The 23,483-nt window shown below is 55.1% G+C and overlaps 10 protein-coding genes across 10 annotated transcripts; 7 read left to right on the forward strand and 3 right to left on the reverse strand.

The window, feature by feature from the left end:
• Positions 1–29: 29 nt before the first annotated feature.
• On the forward strand, positions 30–1,050 carry B0H18DRAFT_358633 (uncharacterized protein). Its single transcript, XM_048037745.1, has 2 exons — positions 30–904; positions 956–1,050. Exon 1 carries the CDS (start codon positions 104–106, stop codon positions 731–733), a length of 630 nt encoding a protein of 209 aa, XP_047893342.1. The 5' UTR covers positions 30–103; the 3' UTR covers positions 734–904; positions 956–1,050.
• B0H18DRAFT_358621 (uncharacterized protein) lies at positions 538–2,362 on the forward strand. The gene is made up of 5 exons (XM_048037744.1): positions 538–904; positions 956–1,078; positions 1,129–1,329; positions 1,381–1,446; positions 1,499–2,362. The coding sequence occupies exons 1-5, from the start codon at positions 733–735 to the stop codon at positions 2,239–2,241; spliced, it is 1,305 nt and encodes a 434-aa protein (XP_047893343.1). The 5' UTR covers positions 538–732; the 3' UTR covers positions 2,242–2,362.
• A 1,030-nt stretch (positions 2,363–3,392) lies between these two features.
• Positions 3,393–4,603, forward strand: B0H18DRAFT_1007178 (uncharacterized protein). Its single transcript, XM_048028714.1, has 3 exons — positions 3,393–3,739; positions 3,808–3,987; positions 4,036–4,603. The coding sequence occupies exons 1-3, from the start codon at positions 3,611–3,613 to the stop codon at positions 4,162–4,164; spliced, it is 438 nt and encodes a 145-aa protein (XP_047893344.1). The 5' UTR covers positions 3,393–3,610; the 3' UTR covers positions 4,165–4,603.
• Positions 4,604–4,621: 18 nt separating this feature from the next.
• On the reverse strand, positions 4,622–5,561 carry B0H18DRAFT_358530 (POZ domain-containing protein). Its single transcript, XM_048037743.1, has 6 exons — positions 5,512–5,561; positions 5,313–5,448; positions 5,208–5,253; positions 5,030–5,149; positions 4,951–4,976; positions 4,622–4,892 (listed from the first exon to the last, which is right to left on the reverse strand). The coding sequence occupies exons 1-6, from the start codon at positions 5,515–5,517 to the stop codon at positions 4,888–4,890; spliced, it is 339 nt and encodes a 112-aa protein (XP_047893345.1). The 5' UTR covers positions 5,518–5,561; the 3' UTR covers positions 4,622–4,887.
• Positions 5,562–5,791: 230 nt separating this feature from the next.
• Positions 5,792–7,792, reverse strand: B0H18DRAFT_1007186 (Alpha/Beta hydrolase protein). Its single transcript, XM_048028715.1, has 7 exons — positions 7,635–7,792; positions 6,866–6,993; positions 6,777–6,811; positions 6,644–6,714; positions 6,517–6,582; positions 6,114–6,456; positions 5,792–6,049 (listed from the first exon to the last, which is right to left on the reverse strand). Exons 1-7 carry the CDS (start codon positions 7,740–7,742, stop codon positions 5,985–5,987), a joined length of 816 nt encoding a protein of 271 aa, XP_047893346.1. The 5' UTR covers positions 7,743–7,792; the 3' UTR covers positions 5,792–5,984.
• Positions 7,793–9,217: 1,425 nt separating this feature from the next.
• Positions 9,218–10,926, forward strand: B0H18DRAFT_1007191 (uncharacterized protein; the record flags this gene model as incomplete). The annotated part of the gene is made up of 6 exons (XM_048028716.1): positions 9,218–9,230; positions 9,405–9,911; positions 9,971–10,164; positions 10,215–10,300; positions 10,354–10,514; positions 10,566–10,926. The coding sequence occupies 5 exons, from the start codon at positions 9,218–9,220 to the stop codon at positions 10,511–10,513; spliced, it is 960 nt and encodes a 319-aa protein (XP_047893347.1). The 3' UTR covers position 10,514; positions 10,566–10,926.
• Positions 10,927–13,275: 2,349 nt separating this feature from the next.
• Positions 13,276–17,263, reverse strand: B0H18DRAFT_1007199 (Metallo-dependent phosphatase). The gene is made up of 10 exons (XM_048028717.1): positions 17,125–17,263; positions 16,859–17,072; positions 15,562–15,587; positions 15,410–15,508; positions 15,099–15,356; positions 14,962–15,045; positions 14,823–14,911; positions 14,700–14,777; positions 14,206–14,643; positions 13,276–14,148 (listed from the first exon to the last, which is right to left on the reverse strand). Exons 1-10 carry the CDS (start codon positions 17,257–17,259, stop codon positions 13,713–13,715), a joined length of 1,857 nt encoding a protein of 618 aa, XP_047893348.1. The 5' UTR covers positions 17,260–17,263; the 3' UTR covers positions 13,276–13,712.
• Positions 17,264–17,883: 620 nt separating this feature from the next.
• On the forward strand, positions 17,884–18,460 carry B0H18DRAFT_1119140 (uncharacterized protein; the record flags this gene model as incomplete). Its single annotated transcript, XM_048033906.1, has 3 exons — positions 17,884–18,059; positions 18,106–18,164; positions 18,216–18,460. The coding sequence occupies 3 exons, from the start codon at positions 17,884–17,886 to the stop codon at positions 18,458–18,460; spliced, it is 480 nt and encodes a 159-aa protein (XP_047893349.1).
• An 817-nt stretch (positions 18,461–19,277) lies between these two features.
• B0H18DRAFT_1104542 (uncharacterized protein) lies at positions 19,278–21,672 on the forward strand (the record flags this gene model as incomplete). The annotated part of the gene is made up of 8 exons (XM_048032612.1): positions 19,278–19,381; positions 19,436–19,498; positions 19,550–19,756; positions 19,816–19,902; positions 19,967–20,206; positions 20,258–20,461; positions 20,517–20,678; positions 20,742–21,672. 8 exons carry the CDS (start codon positions 19,278–19,280, stop codon positions 21,412–21,414), a joined length of 1,740 nt encoding a protein of 579 aa, XP_047893350.1. The 3' UTR covers positions 21,415–21,672.
• A 460-nt stretch (positions 21,673–22,132) lies between these two features.
• On the forward strand, positions 22,133–23,306 carry B0H18DRAFT_1007208 (ubiquitin-conjugating enzyme). The gene is made up of 5 exons (XM_048028719.1): positions 22,133–22,221; positions 22,372–22,486; positions 22,559–22,657; positions 22,721–22,756; positions 22,836–23,306. The coding sequence occupies exons 1-5, from the start codon at positions 22,207–22,209 to the stop codon at positions 23,009–23,011; spliced, it is 441 nt and encodes a 146-aa protein (XP_047893351.1). The 5' UTR covers positions 22,133–22,206; the 3' UTR covers positions 23,012–23,306.
• Positions 23,307–23,483: the final 177 nt, after the last annotated feature.

Below are 23,483 nucleotides of genomic sequence, written 5' to 3' on the forward strand. Positions count from 1 at the left end.
AGAAGGGCTCCGTGACGCGTGACGGTTGGCAGCATACACTCCGCTACAGTATTCCTCTTTCTCTAGTACTCCCACCACGACGCTGCCGTCGTCGACGACGGCGATGGGGGACAGGTGTCCAAGACTCGAGCTCACTATACCGACAGAAAGCACGTCTTTCAAACGTTCATTTGACGAGCTCGGACTCGACTTGGGCAGTCCCAACGGCGAGCGAGGCAACGGCGGCGAGGGCAGCGGCAGCGGTGGCGAGCGCAATAAACGGGCACGCAGCGAGAGCAATGCTCGCTCACCATCGTTGATACCGTCTTCATCGAACACCCTGGCGAGTGGTTCATCTTCATCCAATGCAGCCTCTTCACCGCGCGGAGCAAGCCATGAGGGCAGCGCGTCGTCCGTCGACCTCATGTCGGACGAGCCTGAAACCCTCGCCGAACCTATGGACGGCGTCGAGCCCTTGCCCCCCATTCGTGGCCTCATGCCGCGTACGTCGCCCCCCACGGAGCAGAACGACCACTTCAGGCTGTCCATGGAACGCTTCAATGCTTTTGACAGTAACATCTCCGTCCTGCGACACTCAGACTCGCCCATGCCAGGCCCTAGTCTCCCTCGCTCAGCCCGTACATCGCTAGGTTCATCGATGGAGACGTCGCCGTTTTGGAGGTACCACCCACGCCGAATCTCAACGTCATATCTCGCTCGAGGCCACCCAGTCCTGTCTCGCCTGGTACCGTGATGTCTCGCCTGAGCTCTGTACCACCTGCTCTACCGCCTGTGCCAACCGTGTCCGGATGGCTCGCCGATTTTAATGGCCAGCTGAGGCCGCTTCCGCATGACCGTGTCGATAATCTGCGGAACCAATGGGACAGCAGACCTGCTCAATCCTCCACTCGCTCACAGCCGTTCAGTGGGTGCTCACTCTACCACGCCTATGGTTCGTCTCTGACCCCCACAGTAGCCGAGCGCCGAAGAGAACATCCTATAGGCCCAGAAGAAGCCCTGCGAAGACTGCGAGAAATACAGCAGTCTCTCGAGGAGTACCTCCAGGGGACATCTACTTCACTTGACGCCCCGTCCGCGAGTGAGCTATCACTGGGCACTGCCATCACCCATTCACTGACATCTCAACAGCGAGCCCCTCGTCTCCGGATCTGACTGGATTGCCGCCACACGCTCACTCACGACATTATCACCGTGATCCAGACCACGGCGACGCCGAGGCAGACCCACTTACGGCAGAGTTGTCGCTCATCCGCGAGGCCGTCCGCCGCCTGCAAGCCAGAGCGCGCCAGATCGAAGCTGTGCAGCGCGCCCGAGGCGACGCTGGTACCGGTGCGCCTAGTGCAGTGCGATCTGCCTGGGTCACTCTGACGGGAAGGCCAGAGAACCATCCGCAGTCTGCCGCCGAGGATAGAGAAGCGCCCTCGTCGAGGCGTTCCTCCACTAACGGTACGTCCTCGTGAGATGCGCGTTCTGCACGGCTCATACTTCTTAGGGTTAGAGGACCTGCTCCCTGTAGATCGCGACGATGCCTTGTTTCCGCTGTCGCTCGTTGCTTCTAACCGGCGTCGTCGGTCCCTTTATGCCACGCGGCCAGGCGCGTCAAACTCACTCATGTCTGAGAACGCCGCAGAGTTCCGGAGCAGGAGGGCTCGCGAACAAATGGAATCGATCTCGGCCGAAGGACTCAGAGCGAGTGTCGGCAGCCACCTCCGCTTCTCGCCCGTTGACTGGAGCTTGCCAGGAGTCGACGACGACGCTCGATCCAACGTTGCAGATGAGCCTCATTTCACCCCTGCAGATTGGTCGCTTCCGAGTTTCCGCGGGTCGACGCGGGCGGACGATCAGGGCAGACCTGATACGCGCAGATCTCAGCCTCAGAGAGCAAGACCAACGCCCATGGAACCCCATCCGTACAATACTCACCAACCCTCAGCCCGTTCACGGACTGAACTGGAACCACCGCGTCTCGGTTCCGTCTCCCCACCTCTGCCGTCCATGAGCGCAAGCGCGGATCAAGGGACATCTCTCGACCACGAGATCGACTTTACTGGTTATTTCTTTGAACCATTCTCGCCCTCAACGCGCGCGCGACCTGCAGATACATCGGCGAGCAGGGGACCTGATCGTTCAACGTTGGACTTGGTAGCGCGGCCCAGTTCTACTTTCGAGTCTTACCGCGAAGCCTTAGACGTGTGGGTACGCGGAGATGGTCCTGACGAGATGCCTACCCTCCTGTGCTGACGGCTGATGATCGTCAGCCGAGACTAACGGAACCACGAGGAACGTGGGGGTCGTGGGCTCATAGACCCGCCCGCGTACCGGACCCCCGTAGACGTCGTCGTGAGCGAGAGGAAGCAGAACGCTTGAGAGCGTCAGATGGTGATCGAAGGTCGACCGTGGACTCATCGTCGACTGCCAATACAGATGACAGCCTTGAGGCAAACAGTCGACGGAGGCTGTCAAGACTCCTCGTCCTTCGAAGCATGCGCGGGGATTCGACGTCCGACGCCGACAACGTTGCACGACCCTCGCCGGCCAGAGCGTTGTCTCCAGAAACCCGCAGAGCGGAGCGTGATTACCGGCTGGACAGACTGCATCGAGATCTCAATGCAAGAGCTGACTTACGAGCATCCATGGTTCCGCCTAGAGTTTTTGACTCTCCGCTTCAGCCAACCTCTCGTGCGGTACACCCAACTGCAAATGCTTCGCGCAGGCCGTCGATCACCAGAGAAACATCAGCAAGGACGGCGCCAACCACGCGCTTCAATCTAGACTCATTCCGCGCGGGCCCCTTCCGCGCGTCGATCCAACGGTCATTGGAATTGCAGCACTCTACAGCTGCTACACACCGTCGAGATCCGCGCTCTCCGAGTCGTGACCTTGAGGCGCCTTCGTTACCGCCTCTACACTTCCAACGCTATCCTGTTCCACGCTTGGTAAGTTGTTATGCGCGTTTGCGCTGATGGAGAGCTGACTATCGCAATAAGCCCCCGTTACAGGGCCTATCTCGTCCTGCTCCCAGCGAGTACGAACTCACTCACCCCTCCAGGTACCACACCCCGAATTCCTTCTCAACAGCGGATATCTTGGATGGGCCTTCCAATCCTCATTGGGACTCATTGCTGCATTGCGCTGTATCGCACGACCAGTCACCCACTGACACCCAGAACCATCCCGAGACCACTACAGAGAACGGACCGGTCTGCCCGGTCCATGGCATTGTCCATGGCAGTGTGGATGACATGATTGATACCCCGGAAGATGATAGAGGAAGGGGGGATGATAGAGGAAGGGAAAGGGGCGACGGGTCAGGATCGCGTGCTGGTCCACGTTGGCGCGTGGCGCGTCCCACATCGTCGTTTGACATGTACGCCGACGTCCCGTCGGCGCTCTCCGCCCCGAACACCCGCCCTCCAATGGCCAGTCTATGGGATGAACCCTCCGTGAGTTGACAACAACTCACCCCATATATCGCATATTGAAGCCTTCGCAGACCTTGTTTCGGGGTGGGCGAAGTGAAGGACTACCAGCTCAGTCTCGCGGTGGAGTAGGCAACTCCCAGTCGTCCACAAGCGCAGCAGACGACCGGGATCCACACGTCCGCAGCCGAATGCCATCGCGCTTACGTGGCACGCGCAGGCGTGAATACGACTTCTTCGGTATGGACTCAGAGTATCCTGACCTGCACCGACGCCTGTCCCAATTCGGCCCCAGAACGAGGCCCTCGGGCGATTATGTGGTCTGTGAATCATCTTCTCCCTTGTATCATAGCTGATGGGCTGTCTCTACATGACGTATCGCAATCAGCAGAGGGATCAGAATCTGGACACCTCATACGAAGCACTCTTGGAACTCACTAGCCTGCTGGGTGAGGGGAGGCCGCGCGGTTTGTCGGAACAGGTTATAGCTTCTCTTCCTGGCGCCACGTACCGGGAATGGGCAACGCCTGGCGAGACGGAAGAGCGTTGCCCCATTTGTCTTGACGATGTATGGTCGAATCCCATTCTGCTTCTACGATGCTAACTGTAATGCTAGTACACCGCTGAAGACGCTGTGTTAAAGGTCCCCGCCTGTTCCCATTGGTTCCACAGAGGTTGCTTGGAGGTATGTGAATATTTAGCTAACATAAATTCTGCTGATGTGAGTGTCCGTAGCAATGGCTGAAGACTGCCCGTACATGTCCAGTATGTCGAGGACGCGTTAGCGGCTCGGAAGCATCACGTAGTGGCCCCCGTCTGTCCGGCTTATCTAACGCTCCTGGACCCACTGCAGGTCCGAGTGGAAGTGTTGGCGGCGCCTTTGCTCGCAGAAGACGCATTAATCCTTTACTACCGAGGGGCGCGCCTCCAGAAGACAGACGCGACGAGAATGGACATGATAGTGATAGTGACATGCCACCATATCCTCCGCCTCCGTGGCGGCTAGGCTGACTGCCGAGCCCTGGTTGGCTCGTGGTATCCTTGGTTTTTCTTGTACTACTTGCACACTCCTATGTACACTGACCGCCTTTCTATTGTTTCTTGGCTCATCGATATGTTGTATGTACTTGGTATATGTCCACTGTAGCACTGCACTGCCCGTTAATTTATCACTTTCCAGTACAGGTTGTAGCCGACCTAGAGCCTAGCTCCTTCGCACGTATTCATAATACAGGTAAGTATGGGTGATCCAGAGTTGCTCAACTTGGCGTCGAGGTCTTCATTGGCCAGGTTGGCCGCGGTACCGCGCGGTTACCAGCACTGACAGTATTGGCATTGCGAACAACAATGAGAGCACTACACATACATACGACTGTACAACCAAGTGTCACTCAAATTGTGTGGTCTCGTCTAATGTTCAACTACCTGCCAGACTGATCTGTGGTCATCGCACTGCAGTGCGATTGAGTCATGCTAGTGCAAATGTGGTCCAGGGTCAATTATAGCAACTACAGGTACTCATAGTACCCACCTTCGTAGTAATCTGCAGCCATCAGCCTAGAGACATGAGTAAGGCTGTGGATCTGAGCAACGTGGTTTGGTTGACTCACAAGTCGAGAGCAATCTCAGGCTGCAGGCGTTCCTGGAAGTCGGGGATCTCCTTCGGCGGAGAGTCCTGGTAGAGGGTCTTGTACGACAAGTATTCACACAGCTTCTCGACAATAATGCCACTGTCATATAAATTCTGTCTGATCAACGTCGATGTATCACTATTGAACGGTTCCCTACCGCTCTTCGATCATACAAGTGTTTGTGGCGGCCTCAGCGAAGTTACCTTCCGGTCGGAGTGAGATGTTCAGCAGCGCAGATACTTCCGTAAAACGGCGTACTCACTTTCTTCACTCAACATATTCTTCAATGTACCGCTATTCATAGCGACTTTCCGAGGAATCAGGAAGGTATAACCGTCTGTACTGACTAGCTTAACCCAGTCCTTGTCCGACGCCGATGCCGCAGCGGTGCCTTGGGCCTACAAGAAGATTGTGATCCTTGGCGTCTCGCACAAAAATACCATAGTGAAGTGATCTCCTACCGCCATGATGTTGTGAGTAAATCTGGTGAGAATACCGGAGAAGACTGAACGGAGCGTTTGAACAAAGGCGTTCTGCGCGCTTCCTAGTGATGAACACCATCAGCGTCTATGCGATACTCGTTTTGGACAGGCTCGGCGCCACAACGCCCTTGCAATCGCCACTCGCCTAGAGCGCAGGCCGAGCTTTACATCGCTCACCACAACATACCGACGGCGCTACCATCGTGTAGCATCTCAAACATGTACGCGTGACTTAGAACCTCTTCGTAACCAATGAACACCGTATCAATGACGACGTCGCAGAAACACCTGGCATACCCCACGACGAAGACCATGATGTTACAAGATGACGGACATCCAAATTACAAGAGAAAAAACAGTGAATGTAAGTGAACGTGGCGCGTGCGACGGGCGATAGTGATAAGGCAGGGGCAGATTCGGGGCGAAAAGCTATGGTATTATGCTCAAATGCATCAATGCAGACCCTCAATGAACTCGGCGATAGTCGACCAGTATCCTTGCTGGACGCACGTATCATCTAGAGAGCCACGCCGCCGCTCAGAACCCATGTCAACGAGTCGAAAGTGAACAGTCACACTCACTATGCGTCCCCCTCTCAAACTCCATAAACTTCGAGTAGCCCCCACGTCCCCACGCCTCGTGCACTCTCATCCCATCGTGCACCTCCTCGCCCCCGGCGCCCTTCCCCGCCAGCGTCCGCTTCTGCACGACCTCCCAGAGGTCCTTCATGTGCTCGTGCGGGACGACCTCGTCGCGCACGCCTGAGAGCATCAAGATAGGGATGTCGCGCGGAATTAGCGGCACCTTCGATGCGGAGTCCCACTTCTGGTGGCAGAGGAACGAGATGGGGCCGAGGACCGGAAACGCGCTCGGCACGAGGCGCGGGAGGGACAGGAAGGTGTTCTCGAGGACGAGTGCGCGGATCTGGTGGGCACATCGATGAGTGAGTCAGCTGGGCGGGGATCCGAGGATTAGGGTACGTACAGCGGCGGGATTGCGGCTTGCTAGATCGATGGCTACGGCGCCGCCTATTGATTGACCGTACAATATCTACAAACGGAATAGCAGATGAGGACGTTCTCGTCTGTAAGTTGACGGGCGCGTTACGTACGACGGGTGACTTCGAGAGGAAGGGGTGGGCGCGGATGAAGTCGAGCGCGCACTGAGCGTCCGTCTGCAATCCTTCACACCAACCGAGTCAGATACAGGTGACGCACTGCCGAATAGCGAAGAGGATCATGCACCTTTCTCCGACGGTGTACCTTCCGAATGGCCGTACCTACATGACCCCTCATCTACATCGATACAGCAGACAAGCACGTTGCAGACGCACCCTCGGTAAGACAGCATGAAGACGTTGCATCGCATTTTGGCGTAGAAGACCTTGGCAAGAGGTATCCGATGCCCGACATTGCCCCCATTCCCGTGGAACATCATCACTACAGGGCGTCTTGACGCGAACTGGGATATCGAGAGGCATAACGATCAGTTATTGCTCCCGCAACAGATGGATAGCGTGAAAAGGAGCGAGGAACGACAAGAATGTCTAATGATGACCATCCGGTATCGGAATAGGCAACACATGAATCGTGCACGCAATCTCAGATAAAATGATCACTGAACGAGGACGTGAAGGTATGAGATACATTTCAGTTCACCGAGGTACGCGAACATGAGGTCATGACTGGAACGAGATGAGACATCTAGTGATTCAGATATCCGGCTCTATGTGAAGGGGCCCAACGAGAGTCAAGTTACGTACTCACGGACCCGGAGATGTGGGCACAATCCACTTCTTGTATACGATACAGGCGAGTCAGAATTGCGCGAGCTCCAATCAGCTGCTCATGTCTTGTACTTAGTCCTCGTGCAGAGCCTGTGTATCAAGATCGACGCGCATATACCCACGCGTATCGATTGTGCAGGTTCCAACACCAGTGGTAAGCCCGATCTGTCGGGGACACCACGCAGACGTGGGTCGTGCAATGTGCAGACCGAACTGTGGACTCCACGCAAGAATTATTGCACAGCATGCGTGATAGCATGCAGAGTTTGAACTATGAAGAGGGTAGGGGATGGCGGACTAGTCGGAGGTCACATACCTCTTCATCCGACTGCTCAGGCATGTCCACCGCAGTCACGCCAAGGGAACTGAGATCCTTCTTCTGCCTCAGAAGGTAGCATCGCAGCTTGAAGCCATCCGGTGTCATCAGTACCGGCTCTTCATACTCGAGACCGTAGTCGATAGGTGTCGGAACCTCTTGGTATGTCTCATGTCAGACATGTTCCGCGACTTCGTGAGGACGAGAAGCCTCACGCACCTGTGCGCGAACCCGGAGGGAATGCAGAAGGATAGATGAGATAGTTTTGGCCAAAAAAGAGCAGCCCCACGCCTGCGAGCATCGCATTTCGTGACGATATCTAAAGACCTTGGGACTTGCACATACCGAAAGTTCCAAGCCCCGCGGCGGTTGCGGCGGTCGCCTACATGGTTCAGTTCAGTCTGCATTGTACAGCAAGCTGAGCTTCATGGCTTACTTTTGCAAAGTTCTCGATAGACGGCAGCAATCCAGACATGGTATGTAGCAGAGAGTCTGAGCTAGCAGGACTTAGAACGACATTGGATCCCCGCCACAGCTGGTGGCGCGGACGGTCGGAATATGCCGAGCTAGCGGGTGGTTGTTTGGACATGTTATGCTGCGGCCTCTACCGTTCCCTTGCGGGAGCGATACCTTTCTCGCCGCCAGCTGCCATCTCGTCGAGCTCTCTGACCTCAAGGTTTCCCCAGTCACCTCACCACGCTCCGCTTTAATGCCAGAGTGTTGTATCGAAAGTGGTAGCATCTCACTTATCCTCTGGCTATGCACGTCAGCCTTCGAAGCTGCTGTATGTATCTCAGAGTGGTCGTAGAGTTGTGCTATGACATATCAACGCGCGGTCTGATGTCGTCCACCATGCGCGAGTCGCCCTTGTTGTACGTCAGGTTTCCCTCCTGCCGCCCCCATCGTCATTGTAGCTAAGTTGTTCCTCTCTCAGGCACTGTAAGTAGTATAGTTTAACTCGGTAGTCCTCACGACCGTCGAGATACGCGCCAGTGGTATCGTTGGGACGCGCCACGGGCCACGGACGGCGAGGCAATTTTGCATTGGGCTCGGCGCTGTCATCACCCCAATCTGCCTTGATGCGGGCGTTTCACGAGAGCGGCGGAAGCCTACTGAAATTGTAATTATCCCGTAGCCGCTGGTGATCTTTAATACCGACTCCTCTCCGCCGCCAGAGCGCCCCGTTTCATGTCTAATGTTTACTTCTTACTGGCTGGCTATATCGGGCTTATAGCAAACCCTGCAACGAATTACTCTGCCGCTTCGAATTATATACGTCAACTTGTCCCTGAATTCGCGTAATGAGCAAAAAAGGTCCCCGCCGGTGCCGCAGCGTCGGTGAGCAATCTCCTTCGTGTGATGCAGTCATTGGCTTACGGCCGTCATGTCGGGGAGTTACCATGGCATCACCAGGTCTCCGAGTCTGCTGTTTAGGCAGCTCCACATAGAGACTTCGCGAAGCAGTGATGCAATCGCACCGGCGACGGTCGTCGGATTCTGTGGTACAAGTCCCGCAACTCTGGTGCGGCAGGGAATCGCTGAAGTTCGTCCTTCCTGCTGCCTCTGTGAAGCCGAGACATACCATGCCTTTGGAACGTGGCGGGAACAGCGCATTTCTGCTCTCGAACGAACGAGGCAGCAGCGAGGCGGGAAACGTTCCCGGTTTTGCTCACCGACCGACAGGTTTTACCGAGTCGATCATTTGGAAGCACCCTACGCGATGCCGCCTAACGCCTGGCCTGCTTCGCTGCGCGCCACGCACTAACCCAGATGATCACGGCCGAGGGTCTGCCATCAGCCACGGCAAGCATTCTCTTCCGGTTGGCCTCTGCAACCTGCGCACGGACGCAGCCGGGGGTACCCCACGGCATAAAAGGCAGCGCGAGAGGTGTCTAACAGCATTGACCCAGTCAAGTTTCCCTCGCCCCCGTACACTCACTCTCTTTTGCTCACGCACTCCCCACATTCTTTTCAAGATGATCTCCTTCGGCCGCCTCTCTGCTTTCGCTGCTCTTGCTTTCGCCACTGTTTCGTCTGCGGCACCCGCCGTCGACGCCAGTGCGATTAGCAGCACCGCTGCCGCCGCTGTCTCCAGTGTGACCGCTGCGGCTGCTGTCTCCAGCGTTTCCGCAATTCCCAGCGCTCCCGCAGTCCCCAGCGTCGCGTCGGTCCCTAGCGTCCCCTCTGCAGATGGCCTCGTGCCTCGCGACCAGAAGAACGTCGTTACGATCATTAACGAGACGACGGCCCAGGTGACCCAGTACACTCTGGAGTTCCGTGAGTAGTCATGTTGTCCTTCGTCATGGCAGACGTGTTCTGATACGTTTACTCTGCAGAATACCTCACGGCCGAGAACGCGACGGTCGAGGTCATTGAGCCTCTCGTCCAGAACATCAAGGGTGTCATCGGTGGTGCTCTGTCTGAGGTCAGCCAGCTCGTTGGCCAGTCGCAGGACATCATCCTCGGTGTTGAGGGCGGTGCTCTGCTCACGGTGACTGAGGTTGCGTCCGCGGTCGTCGGTCTCCTCTCTGTAAGTGCACTCAAGTTGGCGCTTCGAGCATGAGCTGACAATTCCTGTAGCTCGTCCTCGAGGGTGTCTCTGCCGTCCTGGCAGTTGTCTCTTCGGATGCGTCTGAGTGTGTCACCGTGCTCCTCGGCTCGCTTGTGTAAGTGTCTCCGTCAGTTTAACATGGATAGATACTGATCCATCCCCCTACAGCGAGGTGCTTGGCTGCTTGATCTGCGCGATCTTCACGCTCGTCAGCGGTCTCCTCGGTGGCCTGATCCCCGCTGTTGTCGGCCTCCTCGGCGACCTCACGGGTGTCCTCTCGACCCTCAAGGTCACTGTGCTCGTCAGCGTCCTCGGCATCACCCTCTAAGGTAATTCACATCTTGCTTCTCGGTTTCGGGGTGTCTGATCATTGTTGGCAGATGCTATGATTGACGTGTCTTCGCATACCTACTATGATCGTCTCTATACCTTATCAGGAGTGCCAGCATAATAAACATCTGAAATCGGATTGAACTGCGAGATGAGGCCTGATGTTGTTTCAGTGTCGGTTTTGGTGAGGCTGAGATGAGTGAGGTTATAGGTTTCGTTTGGCGGTGGATGGTTGATATGGCGCAACGTTGATGCTTAGTACGTGATCGTACAACGTATGGTGTTGCTCTTTCCCCATTGGATAGTTCTGGCGTCTCCGGACTTATGTCGTGCACGGCGTTGATTTGAACTTGTCGCTTTTAGTCAATTTGTGTAGGTTCTTCGAATGCCACCGCTCAATGTCAACATCAACCGCTTCCCTGCAGTTCCATGCGCGAAGGCGTCGTAGGATTAAGTTGGACCGCACGGTTGTTTTCACCGCTTCCCAGCCAACTCACGTTGCAATTGCCTCGTCGGGCAGAAACAGGTACCGTGCGCGCTTCGGTTTCCTCATTTCCTAGTTGGGAATCTCGGTAATTTCTGTTCTCTGTTCATATTGTCATGGATGCTGTATCTATGAACACATGTGCGTCCTCGCTGCCTGTAGTGTTGCTTCTGCCTTCCCGCCAGTACTCAGTTGGCATGTCCGGAATGTCTTTGTCATGTACTTACGGCCAGCGATGTTGAACATCAAATTCTCGCTCACACGTACATCCACATCCATTCTAGTCATGGAAATTGGAAGACAGAAGAATTGCAAGCCATTGCGCTGAATGTACGTGTCTCAGTTCGCGTGCGAACCATCACATCCACTCATATCTTTTCTTAGAGTCACGATTCCATCTTCTGTCATCTGTCGATGCGGCCGGACATGCGATCATTACGGGGAGACGCGCATCGTGACGCCTATACAACTGCTACTTTTTCGCACTAATGTCATGTCGATGCTCGGCGGCTGACCGTTGTCGGAGATGCGGCGAGAAGAGATCATGATGATGAGCATCCAATCTTACGACCTCGGACGATCCACCCTCAAAGACATCAACATCACAGCCACCCTAGTACGCCGGGGACTTCCCGACTGGGAACACTTCATAGTTGGCTTAGGTATGTGGTTGTAATCCGTGCGAGTGCCAGGATAACCGAATACTACAGGAAATTGCCGTGTACACCAATCATATCCTCTGCAGGGCTCATGCTCTTCGAGCTGCCATTCGTCCTTGGTGGCGCATCGTCTTCTCTGGTGATCCCGTCTCGTGCCAAGCGGCGGTGTATAGCTGAAGTGGCGTTCATCAGCGTTCTCGACTGGTGGCGAGAACACTTACCAGTGATGCTGATCCAAATCTCGATGTCGACCCTCTAAGTACTCGCCTGCCCGATTGCGCCTGTGTGCTGAAGCTCATATGTGAAATCTTTCAGAGAAATGCAGTGGACCTTGGGTTTTCCCGCTGCGAGATCATTGAACAACAAGTCCTTCGTTCGAGATTGCGACAGCGTCGAATGACGGCAGTCTCGAGCATCACACATCCGTATTAGGCTTTTCACGAGACAGCGTCGTTAGCAGTAATGGTAACCTCGTTACCATTCCTCCTAACCACGGCGCCGCGCGAAGACCTGCCCTGGCCAGAATAAACGAAATTCGCTCGGAGAACGTCCGCAGCGGGCCCGACCAGCAGCATCGTTAGCAGTAATGGTAACCTCGTTACCATTCCTCCTAACCATGTCGCCCGCCGGAACCCATCCAGAGCGTTCTGCATTACCTGGCAGACCACCGTCCGCAGAGCGGGCGTCGAGCGGCGGCATCGTTAGTAGTAATGGTAACCTCGTTACCATTCCTCCTAACCACGTCGCCGAACGGCGTCCACAGCCTATATCTCATCTCTGGCCGGTAGAAAGAGATATGGGGGCGTGGTGCGCGGCCGTACCACACCTCCATATCATCTCCGTGTGCGTCAAGGCCCATCCCGCGTTGGCTGGGATAGCCCTCGGTGGGAAGACTTGTTGCTGGTGCCCTCTCGCCGTTCTGAAGCCCTCCTTATATACTGCGTCTGCCCCGCCGCTTTGGGCCACAGCGGTGGCACAGATGTGGCTTTGACGACACGTGGACGCTTTGAGCTATGGCCACGCCTCAGGCCTCAGGGGTGGCCGCGCTTTGACCCGCTTTCTCTCGGTGGTCAAAGCGGCGTCCTGCGTGCATGTGTACAGGGACGCTGGCTTTGACTTTGGTTAGCTCGTGACTCGTGTACCATCGACGGACAAGCGGTGAAAGTGAAGTCGTTTGGCCTAGTTTCTGATCATCGCGATGACGCATGCTAGTTCATAGGATACATCGCTCCAATGTTGAACTCGAGGCGCATTGAAGGGGGCACAAGGACGACAGAAAGCGATCATTCAACAATAGCCACTCATAATAGTACTCGCCACACGGAGAGATGGTCCATGGACAAAGTGGCGTTTCCCGCTACCGACGAGACAAAGAGGCCTTGGTAAATGCGATTCATCATTGGTGCTGGCTTTGTGCTACAACTTCCCCTATCTCGAATCAACAACGACGGTGTGCGGCGAGTACTCTAGGCGTTTGCATCGTTAGTAGTAATGGTAACTTCGTTACCATTCCTCCTAACCATGCCGACGCACAAAGACAAGTCTACGCGAGGTCACCGCGGCGTCGGCGAAGTCCTCAACCATCGACTCCTAGCGATAGGGAACGTCTCACTGGGTGGTCGATGTCAAGCCGGGACGCCTCAGTTGACTTTTTATACACATTCGATGCTGGTGCTTTGTCCTTGCAGATACGCCACTCCGACCAGTACCATTGTGCATGCGCACACGCAAGTGTGGCTTCGCATCGACAATGCTTCCCCCTTTGGTGGCAACCACGAGATCGACCGTAATATTCAGAACGTCCTCGTAGATATATAGTACACATGGAACCGCGTTAGCGATGTATTTGGAAGGCGGGGCAACAATAATCATTATTCCAACAGACACGAGACCGAGAACGCCAGCTATCCGACATGAGGAGATACTTAAGTAACAGACCAATTACAACCAATCCAACGCACTGCTTCGCAAACACTACAGGGAGATACACACAGCAGAGGGTATCCAGTAAAGCACAACTGATACAACAGTTGAAGCAATAACGTTAACTTCCTTCACGGTGCGGTCTCGAAGCGCTTTAATCCCCTTGGCCTACCATTCGGCCTTCGTCCCCGCGCGATCCTTTCCGCAAGGCGTTCCACGACGCCTCCGTCGCTGACACCTTCCTCCTCCAGCGCCCGCCGAATCATCGCCTCCATACTGACCTGTTCCTCGTGACCCTCATCGTTGTGCGCCATCCCAGCTAGCCGCATGCTTGGAACAGGGACAAACGGATTCAAAGCGGGTGCATAGTGCGGTAGTCGTTCGTTCGCGATGTCGGATCGCCGTGCATCGTCGAAGGATCGGATGTACCGTCGCATCTGTGCGGTTTGCACGCCGAGCGCGTCCGGTGCGGGTGTAGGCTGTGCGAAGCCGCCCGGCCAGGCACCAGGAGCTTGCAGCGCACCTGGCATGGTAGGGTTGAGTTCCGTGGCACTTTCCGCTTCTTGTCTGTGACACATCATTGTGAGCCCTCCTGCAGGAGCCGTATACTATAGTTACTCATACCGTAGAAGCTGGAACACCCGCTGCATCTTGCCCACAGCCAAAATCTTATTCTTGATCTCCTGCCTCCTCTCGCTGGGATGCGAGCGATCCTCATCATCTTCCTCGATCTCCGCAAGCGCCCTCGCGCGATCCTCGTCCTCTTCCGACGATGTATGACTTGCCTCTTCGAGCTCATGATCAGAGCACACCGCCAGGATCGCAAGCAGCATCTCCGTGATCTTCGCGCCCACGAACGGGAGGGACCACGTGAACGCGTCCATGAAGTTCGGCAGCCAGTACGGGTGTGACGATGCATTATATTGGCGGATCGTCATGCTCCTATCCTTGTACCGGATGATCGCGCCTCGGTTGTGGTACGCGTCGAGGTAGTTCGGTGCGCTGAACACCGTAATCAGCGATGGGAACTTCTTCGTCGGCGTCTTGCGGTGCATCGTGTACCTAACAGCGGCGAGTTAGCCTATTGCAGGATTCACGACGGGTGAGACATGCAGTACCCCGCGTCCTGTGCCTCGTGCCCTCTGAAGATGCCCAGTAGGTGGTTCCGATCGAGGAATTGACACGCGGCCTCGTAACTGCGGCCTGTCAGCTATGCGGGCGCGCGACGACAAGGGAACCACGTGAAGTAGAAACTGCATCCCCTCGTGTGATTCGGCTCGAACGTTACGCCAGGCGGGAGGCCTTGTGGACGCTCGTATGTAGGTTTGTGCTTGCGCAATCCAATAAGCGACCCACGCAGGACATTGGGGAGTAACTCACCTCTTCGCCATAACCGGGCATGGGGTCAGACCAGAGCAAGTCGCACAGGAGGCCCACAGATGCGGGCTCAACAAACCGATCGATCTGTGGACACATGTCAGCCATCAGCATCGGTCGGTCGAGCTCCCTCCACACACCTTGTCAATATCCGACAGCTTCATCAGCTCCGGCGAGATGCCGCCGTGCACGCAGAAGAACTTCCCGTCCAGGAGCGCCGACACGGGCAGTGCCTGGAACGAGCGTATGCACGCTTCGTACACCGTGGCGGAGTACTTGTGGAGGCACTCACGCTTGAAGGTGAAGTACTCTGTCAGATGTCTGCATTCGTGGTTGCCCCGCAACAGGAAGAGACGATCGGGATACCAAAGCTTCAACGTATAAAGATACAGCAAACACTACGTGGTCGAAGTGAGCGAGGTGGGAGGTGGAATACAATTGGTATGCATACTTCAATTCCAAAATAGCCGCGATCCACATAGTCCCCGAGGAACAAGTAGCTCGTCTCTGCGAACGAGCCACCAACGTCAAATATCTTCATTAGGTCATACTATTCGAGTGGTGTCAGCGGCTGAATAAGCACATAACCCACTTGCAACTTACATATTGTCCGTGTATATCCCCGCAGACTGTACAGCACAAAAGAATCAGTACTTTGAGCGGACAGGGTGCAGCGGGTCGTGCATGCACTCAGTGCGTGGATCGCTGCACATACAGCAAGTCATTATAGGCGAGCGTATCACATGTGAAGAGGTCAGAGAAGCAAGGAACTGTGGATTCGAAACACAGAAGTGCTCCCAATAGTCGACCAACTACGGTCCGTTGGACAGCGATTTCAGGAACGAGGCTTGACACAACAGGGGGTATGCCAGCATGTCATGTTTCGTTATTGCGAACGTGTACTCACAAGGAGCCGAGCGTCCTGACCGGCGCTCGCGGGAATTCCACTTCGCCGAGCTTGCGGATCGTCAGTGGGCGTGCATCAGGACGTCCTCGCATCGGGCGGGCAGCACGCATCGTGCAATACTAATATACACCCCGATCACATATCACAAGCATCTGGCTATGTTGTTCTGCTAAGACCGACACTGCAAAGATATCATGGTTTCCTCGGGCAGAAAAGGCATCGGAAGTGAAAAGGATTCCTCATGGTGTCCCCGCGACATAGATGTGTTTCGCAAAGACGTCGATGGACGTCTTTCCCCGCGGACAAAAGACTTTGAAGCCTTTCCTAGGCCGAGAATGATGTCCTATGGTCCACTTTCCCTGCCCGCGAAGGTATGGGAAAGAGCTTGCATTTCATCGCAACTCTTGTGCGCGGAGGAAATCATGGTTTCTTTGCAGTGCGACCTGATGATTAGACAGGTACGCGCGCAGGCAACCCAGCCAGTGCCCAGGTTTCCCAGATTTAAACGCTCTGGTGCAAGTGGTGCTAATATGCATTGTACGGGGGCAGGGGCGCAACAGTCTCAGCCAGATAACAAACTCGTTCATCGATCTCCATGGGCGAGCGAGCGTAGGCAAGCGCACACACGAACGCAGAGATAACGCCAAGGGGCACAATTGGTGCGCCCATATGCGCTGTAGCCAGCATGGACCACATTATGGGACGCAGACCACAGCCGATGACAGGTGCGTCTGCGTGTCTGTGTGTGACCCCAGCAGACGAGTCGACAGCCTTTCCACGTTCCTGAAGCACTCCTGTCTCCTTGCCTGTCTTTGTTTGTACGACACAGCAGTACCCTGCTGAGGAAAACAGCCTTGGGATAGAGTCAAGCCCATCCGCTTCAGATATACTGGGCCCGCCCGGATGAGGACAGAGTCCTCTGTCCAGACATGGTCATACGGTGATCCACGCACAAGACACCCTCACGAGACGCTAATGGGTATTCCGACTCACCCGTTACTGGCCCGTCAATCTGCAGCATGTTGGGCTCCTGCGTCAGGAGCGTTGTGATTTGTTCGAGTATGAACAAGGCTTGCGGTTCCGTAAGGCGACCCTCGTCGAAGAAATGGTCTCGCAGAAGCCTGACGTTCGGCCTGTGGACGCCCGCTTGTACATCCGGGACGTAGAAGTCCTGATCGCTGGGAGGCTGGGCGGCTGGTGGTTTCACCTGGGTTGGGATGAGTGGTTGTCAAATCGGGCGCGAAGATCGCGACGCGCACATGTTCGACCAGCCGTCCCCGGAGGTTGGGACCATCGCGCGTAGGATCGTGGGCTGTACCGGATTGTTTCTCGCGGATCTTATGGAGAGCAGAAGAGTAGTATCCAGACGTATCGTCCAGGGATGAACGCGACATGGAGGTATGAGGCAAGGCAGTGTAAGTGTGCGGTTCTCCCTGTTCTCCCAGCTCACGTGACATGGATAGAGCGCTTTGGCGCCCATATCTGTACCATAGCTTAAGCGAGTATGGTCTTCAAGCTTCTGCATCTTGTGGTCGCAGGGTTCCTTCAGTCTTATTCGAAGGCCTCGCGTACTGCTCTTGAAGACAGTAGAATACGAGAGATGGTCCAGACATGTCATAGTGCGGTTCATATGGATCTAGCTCGCTGACTCGGATACCGCGCTGACAGAACCCTAATACGCCCTCGCTACTTCAGTGATTACGAACCGATTGCAGGGAGCTATCCATATCCATAGTATATGATGCACTCTGTCTGCAATGACGCACAGTGAACATATTCCGGTGAGTGCTATGAACACAATGACATTGATAACGTTTGGTTAGAACCACGCGTACTTGGCATTAGCGGTACTGCCAGCTGTCGCTGGCGATTGCGGGGAGCATCTTGCTAGCGATTCCACACATATACTGCATCCATCATAGGAAGCACCATTGCGCGGCTCGATGTTTCCACGCCAGTAACCTTCAAAACGCGACGCCTACCGAGATATCCACCATCCCTCCTCTTCCCTATTGAAGATGTGTAACGACAGCAAAGCATCGTCCACTTCTACCCATCCAGTGGAAATATTTTTCAAAGTCGAGAAAAGAGTTGTCTATGCCGATGGATATAAACCGGACGAGTCCTCCGAAATCAAGATATCCGTCGACGACGACTATTCTACATACGGGCCAGGCGCGTTCGCAGAAGCATGGTAAGTAGTTCTTTGCTCGAACGTACAGTCAGCTAACAGTCTGTAGGCCGGGATGCCCAGCAGACCACAGCGGAAAACGCCCTATCGTTGATGATGAAATGAAAGGTTTGTGATGCCTGTCATTGCAACGATGTCGCCTCATATTCGCTCTCGCAGTCGCGCTCCACGAGGGAGACAGCAGTTCTTTCCCAGCTGGCAGGCGTCCGAAGTTGCAACTAGACATCCTCACGCTGGCGCTGCCACAATTCGTCCACGAATGTCACACTGGCTGCAGTTCTGCGTCAACGAGCGAATCTCTCTTGTCGCCCGCTTCCTCTGCCAGTGCGAAGTCCGCCTTCTCCCGCATTTCTGTAGCCTCCAGGAAGCCGTTCGCATGGCTCCAGAGAACGTATCGGCATTGATCGACGTTGACCACTGTCTTGTTCCTTAATACCCTTCACCGAATACCGAAGACTTGTGCTGCATCTCATACGAACTGCTCATCATGGACCGTTCACCACTTCCATCCTTGATTGTATCTTTAGCTTACTGCGCAGTATACTACCACGCATGTTCATGTTCACCGTGATCTGTAGATTATCGCATCATTGCCTTAGTACCTTCCCGTTCATGCGATGCTTCTGCCTGCTAGCGATGAGTTTGTCCGCAAGAGATGTGGGGCAGTGAAGGCTCAGTACGTGGTCACCGTCGCTGTCTATATGCCTGCAGTCACCAATTTCTTTGCCAGGTCCAGCTCAGCGCCGCGGCTATGACTTCCACCACACATGCGGGGTACAGTGGATGGAGTTGATCCTAAAAAGTCAAAGCTACTCGTCTATTGTGACAAAAACGGTCCCTGGCAACGAGTGGCCAAGGGCCCGGGACGAGAAGGCCACAGCCACTGAACTCTCGTAAGCGCACGTTCATTGTCTACTGTGCAATTCTTTGTTTCCAAGGAGCTTAGTCCTGTCGCGTGACGCCATGCTGTGGCCTTTGTGTCTGCTTCTCCCACGAGGCGTACATAGGGACGCTTGTAAGTCCCGCTTTGCGCATGTGGCAGTGTGGCGTTTGGTACAAAGGCAGCCGCACCGCACTCTTTCCTTCTTTCTCGCGCAGCATCTTTACGCGTCCTTCCCCTCCCGCCCTTTTATTTAGATCTCTACCCAGGGTCCACAGCTCGCCGGTGGCCCTGTATCTCACTCGTTCAAACGACTCGACCTCTAGCTTCCCTCCCGCACGATGTCGGACCATCCTGAGCCCTTGTCCAAGCGCGTCCACAATTCGCTGAGCTATCGCACCCTCGTACCTCCAGAATTGCTGCCCGAACCGGGCCCTGAGGATTTGTGAGTGCTCTTTTGGACGAGCAGCCTCAGCTGTATGCTAACACCGTGTCTCAGCGCCCCATTTTTTGAGGTAGACCAGCAAGAATACTACGACAGCATCGTTGTGATGCCATCGCAGTGAGTTCAATGTACACTCGCCGTAGTCATTTTGTTGAACTTCCGATTCAGGCGCACGCTACGTTTGAAACGGTTTTTGAGACGCTACAGACTGCCAGACGAATACTACGAGTCTGGGTCTGCGTATTCCGCAGAGGACCAAGACCATGACGATGAGATCGAGTATGAAGATGACTCGGACTGCGAGGATGAACTTGACGAGGACGAGGACGAACTTGAAGGCGACTCTGAGGAGGACGACGGCCACGATGCAGATGAGTTAGTCGATATGCATCGACCAGAATCCTCTACAAGTCTCAATAATTGTACTCCTCTAGAGAACTGCAAGAAGATGGCAACTCCGATGAGGCCACAGACGGCGTGGACGTGGCGACAACGGCGGCAACAACGACGGAGGCCACCGCGTGAGTGACGCGATCATGTGACTCCCTCTGTATGGGTGATATTGATGTACCTTGGATACACCAGCGTAACTCGACGCGTCAAGCCGTCGGATAACACTGACATAGACTGGTCGACAGACAGTGGGTCTGAGTCAGAAGAGGACGACGAAGACGAGATCATTTGCACGGGCCACAAGCGTCCACATGCAGACGTCGAATGGGAGCGCGAGCCCGTTATCCCCGACTTTGATGACTTCGACGTAGAGAAGCCCTCCGTTGAATCACCAGTCGCGCCGGTTGCATTGACGTCGCGAACGTATCCACGGTATGTCAACTATGCTATTTTGTGAACCATGCTGCTTACATCGCACAAAAGTGACATACGCGACAAGGGCGCGGCGAGGCCACGTTCGAGTCCGCGACCCACAACAGGATCGCCTTCTACGTCTCGGCGATCCCCGCCCTCCCAAGATACTAGATTTGCCTCTCCGCCGCCCTCTTCGCTTGTCCGATTCCGATCCCCTTCAGCGAGCTACGGCAAGACCAAACCTAGTACTCATAGCGCTGCCCATGTACCAACGTCAGTTATATAGCTATCATCTGGTTGGTCTTACACACTGATTCTGTGCATGCAGCGACGTTGTGGCTTCGATGGTATCGGACCACAGAGAGAACTCGCCTGTTGACCATCCGGCTCAGACGGGGCCCCAAGCACCGAAGGTGGCAGATCGGGCCGCTGCAAAGGTTGTTGATCCCGCCGCACGTCTGAGTACTGGACTTGAGCACTCTGGGGAAAAGTACGTGGTCAGCATACCTTTCATCCAACATCTCAAATTGACGTGAGGGCACAAATTGCACAGCGCAATGCCGGCTTCCGTGCCCGTGAAGAAGCGGAAGGGGAAAACGTTAGAAGCACCGGCGCCGTCAAAGCGACCGCGGAGGGGAGCGGCCTCCAAGTTCGTGTCTCCGTCCGACAGCGAAGAAGAGGCCACCCAAGTGGAAATGAAGCTCGAAGCTGCGGACGAGGACTACGTCCCTAAGGCCAGCTCGACATCAGCTCGGCGTCCGCGCAAGCGTCGTTTGTCTCCGGATGTCGGCGACCAGAAGGAGGAGATTCCCCGGGCCTCAAAGCGTCGACGCGTGCAGGTGGCAGACGACACAGGCTCTCCAGCATTGTCGATGCACTGCAAGTGGGCTGGTTGCAATGAGTCCTTTGCTCGTCGGGACCTTCCGCAGCATGTGAAGTCTGCCCACGTCGTCGTGCCCCCGGACTACCAGGGTAAGCCAGGACGGTACGACGTCGTCTGCCTCTGGGAAGACTGTCCGGACAGAATGGACGGAGCCGCGACTCACACCGTGCGGATGGAGAACCTCAAGAAGCACATCCACAGCGCGATGGGCACCCGCTATCTCTGTCCCGCCGAGAACTGCGACAAGTCGTTCTCCCGTGTGTGGCGCCTCAACGACCACATCCGGAGCCATCATCCTGGCCGGGAACATGTCACGTCGGAACAAGCTCTGCAAACAGACTAGTTGTGGTATCACCCGATGTGGATTGTAGCGCACTGTAGCGCACAAGGTCTCAGGAACTGCTGTACTTGCGGGGAGACCTGCGTCGTACGACGCCCGTACTCTGATGGACTCCTTTGTTAGCCGATATGTACTTATTTTTACTGCGTACAGCCTATGCCTATGAATATTATGCAAGTGACAAAGGAAAGAAAGAAACACGAATGCTAGCAGTGTATCGTAAGCAACGGCAGGGACAGCCGCAAACGGGGCAGCCGCAAATAGGATAGCAGCGAGCAAAGAAGTAGCCTGTGCTTCAATTTCGTACGCTTGTCCTGAGCGGTAGTTATCCCGTGGCGCGTGCTTATGAGGCTGGAGGCGGTAGTTTCTCAAGTGATTTGGAAACCTTCATAGGGTGCAATATTGTAGTACACGAATACAAATGTACACAACAGACACTAGTGAGACAGATCGGGGACTCCGACTCGGATGCCTGCAGCGAAGTCGCCGTCATCCGTGTCTTGAGTTTCAGTTTTGTGGACAAGTTGTCCCGACGATTGCATTAATATTGGAGCGGCAGCTTGAGTTTATGGAGGCCTCAGCTGAGTACTGAGTACTGTACTTGAGTGTCAGGACGCGCGAAATTGAATGATTCTCGGAACCACGTCTGGCAGCGGCTCACTTACCATTTTGAAACAACCCTGTAAGTGCCCTTATCGGTACCTAAACCGTGTAATTGGCTCGTAATTGTCTCATTCCGTCGGGTCGCCACTGGCAGTGCTCGCCCGACGTCTCTCCCTCCATCATCCACGCACCATGTCACTGCCCAAGGTCTGTCTTTGCACAAAACAGCCTGACCTGCTGAGGTGGCATGCTCAACTGATCCTTTCGTAGCGCATCATCAAGGTACGCACGTCTCACTTGTGCACCCGGACCTACTGCGTCTCACCACGCTTCAAATCGCGGGTACGACGGAGATAGGAAACCGAGAGGCTTGTCGCAGATCCTGCACCGGGAATTACTGCGCTGCCGCACGACGATAACCTCCGATACTTCGACGTTACGATACAGGGACCCGATGGCAGCCCATTCGCGAGTATGTTGTCCCCACTTCTTGCTGGGTCCATCTATCTATGCCGACGCATTTCTGGCTCATCTCGTTGTATAGGTGGCGTGTTCAGACTGGAGCTTTTTCTGCCGGAGGAGTATCCCATGGCACCGCCGAAGGTGCGCTTCCTGACAAAGATTACCATCCCAATATCGGTGCGTGCGTTGCGCGTTTGCGAGACAAGGGCGCGTAGTGCTGAAACTGTCGGGCGATTGATGACAGACAAACTGGGCCGGATCTGTCTGGATATCCTGAAAGGTGCGGATCCTACCCCTTCTGTGCAGCACCCGGGCTCAGTTCGACCCTTGATTAAACCCTGTCTTTATGACGGATCCAGACAAGTGGTCCCCAGCTCTGCAGATACGAACGGTCCTTCTGTCGATCCAAGCCCTCCTCAGCTCCCCGAACCCCGACGATCCTCTAGCAACAGACGTGGCGAAGCACTATAAGGAGAACGAGAAGGATGCTCAGCGCGTGAGCCGGGAGTGGACGGAGAAGTATGCGTCTGCCTAGTCGTCCCCGGACGATCATGGAGGGCGCGCAGACTACGGAAGATACACGCGGGCGCGTGGGAGTGATAGAAGTGACGAGATGTATTGTTGTAGGATTAGGTGTGTTGAGTGTTCTCTGCGAAGCCACGGCTCGCCGTAGACGAGTTGGTGTAACGAACGTCATGACAAACAGCAGGTAAACATATATGGTGCCTGACGACCCGGTGCGACGCAATTTCAGAGTGGCGAGTCTAGCACCAAGGCCCCTCGTCAGGCAGACCGTGTGCACTACCGGGAAATTGTATGACTATCCGAGTTCCTCCTTCAAAGCTTCAAGCCTGAGCAAATACTTCCATCGTCGACCAACCGTCGACTGAAATCAACGTCCGTTGAGTGAATACCGACGGCCCTCTGTGAGCAGGCACCTCTCTTTGATGCGTCGGGAGGCCAGTGGTTTGGATTTCACGTTTCAGCGTTCGTCGACACAAGGACTT

Source organism: Fomitopsis serialis (genome assembly GCF_022376445.1).
Source record: "Fomitopsis serialis strain Sig1Antser10 chromosome Unknown B0H18scaffold_33, whole genome shotgun sequence".
NCBI lineage: Eukaryota > Fungi > Basidiomycota > Agaricomycetes > Polyporales > Fomitopsidaceae > Fomitopsis > Fomitopsis serialis.

Coding starts and splice junctions, on each gene's coding strand:
- B0H18DRAFT_358633 (XM_048037745.1), top strand. CDS start 104: ATGGGGGACAGGTGTCCAAGACTCGAGCTCACTATACCGACAGAAAGC.
- B0H18DRAFT_358621 (XM_048037744.1), top strand. CDS start 733: ATGTCTCGCCTGAGCTCTGTACCACCTGCTCTACCGCCTGTGCCAACC. Junction 1,079..1,128: donor ACTTGACGCCCCGTCCGCGA/GTGAGCTATCAC, acceptor ACATCTCAACAG/CGAGCCCCTCGTCTCCGGAT. Junction 1,330..1,380: donor CCGAGGCGACGCTGGTACCG/GTGCGCCTAGTG, acceptor CGGGAAGGCCAG/AGAACCATCCGCAGTCTGCC.
- B0H18DRAFT_1007178 (XM_048028714.1), top strand. CDS start 3,611: ATGCCATCGCGCTTACGTGGCACGCGCAGGCGTGAATACGACTTCTTC. Junction 3,740..3,807: donor GGCCCTCGGGCGATTATGTG/GTCTGTGAATCA, acceptor TATCGCAATCAG/CAGAGGGATCAGAATCTGGA. Junction 3,988..4,035: donor GCCCCATTTGTCTTGACGAT/GTATGGTCGAAT, acceptor CTGTAATGCTAG/TACACCGCTGAAGACGCTGT.
- B0H18DRAFT_358530 (XM_048037743.1), bottom strand. Junction 5,150..5,207: donor ACTTGTATGATCGAAGAGCG/GTAGGGAACCGT, acceptor TTTATATGACAG/TGGCATTATTGTCGAGAAGC. Junction 4,977..5,029: donor CCTGAGATTGCTCTCGACTT/GTGAGTCAACCA, acceptor TCATGTCTCTAG/GCTGATGGCTGCAGATTACT.
- B0H18DRAFT_1007186 (XM_048028715.1), bottom strand. CDS start 7,742: ATGACACCGGATGGCTTCAAGCTGCGATGCTACCTTCTGAGGCAGAAG. Junction 6,457..6,516: donor CAAGCCGCAATCCCGCCGCT/GTACGTACCCTA, acceptor TGTGCCCACCAG/ATCCGCGCACTCGTCCTCGA. Junction 6,050..6,113: donor GTTTGAGAGGGGGACGCATA/GTGAGTGTGACT, acceptor GTGGCTCTCTAG/ATGATACGTGCGTCCAGCAA.
- B0H18DRAFT_1007199 (XM_048028717.1), bottom strand. CDS start 17,259: ATGTCGCGTTCATCCCTGGACGATACGTCTGGATACTACTCTTCTGCT. Junction 15,509..15,561: donor GGGATATACACGGACAATAT/GTAAGTTGCAAG, acceptor CCACTCGAATAG/TATGACCTAATGAAGATATT. Junction 15,046..15,098: donor AGCTGTCGGATATTGACAAG/GTGTGTGGAGGG, acceptor ATGTGTCCACAG/ATCGATCGGTTTGTTGAGCC.
- B0H18DRAFT_1007208 (XM_048028719.1), top strand. Junction 22,487..22,558: donor CGATGGCAGCCCATTCGCGA/GTATGTTGTCCC, acceptor CTCGTTGTATAG/GTGGCGTGTTCAGACTGGAG. Junction 22,658..22,720: donor TACCATCCCAATATCGGTGC/GTGCGTTGCGCG, acceptor GATTGATGACAG/ACAAACTGGGCCGGATCTGT.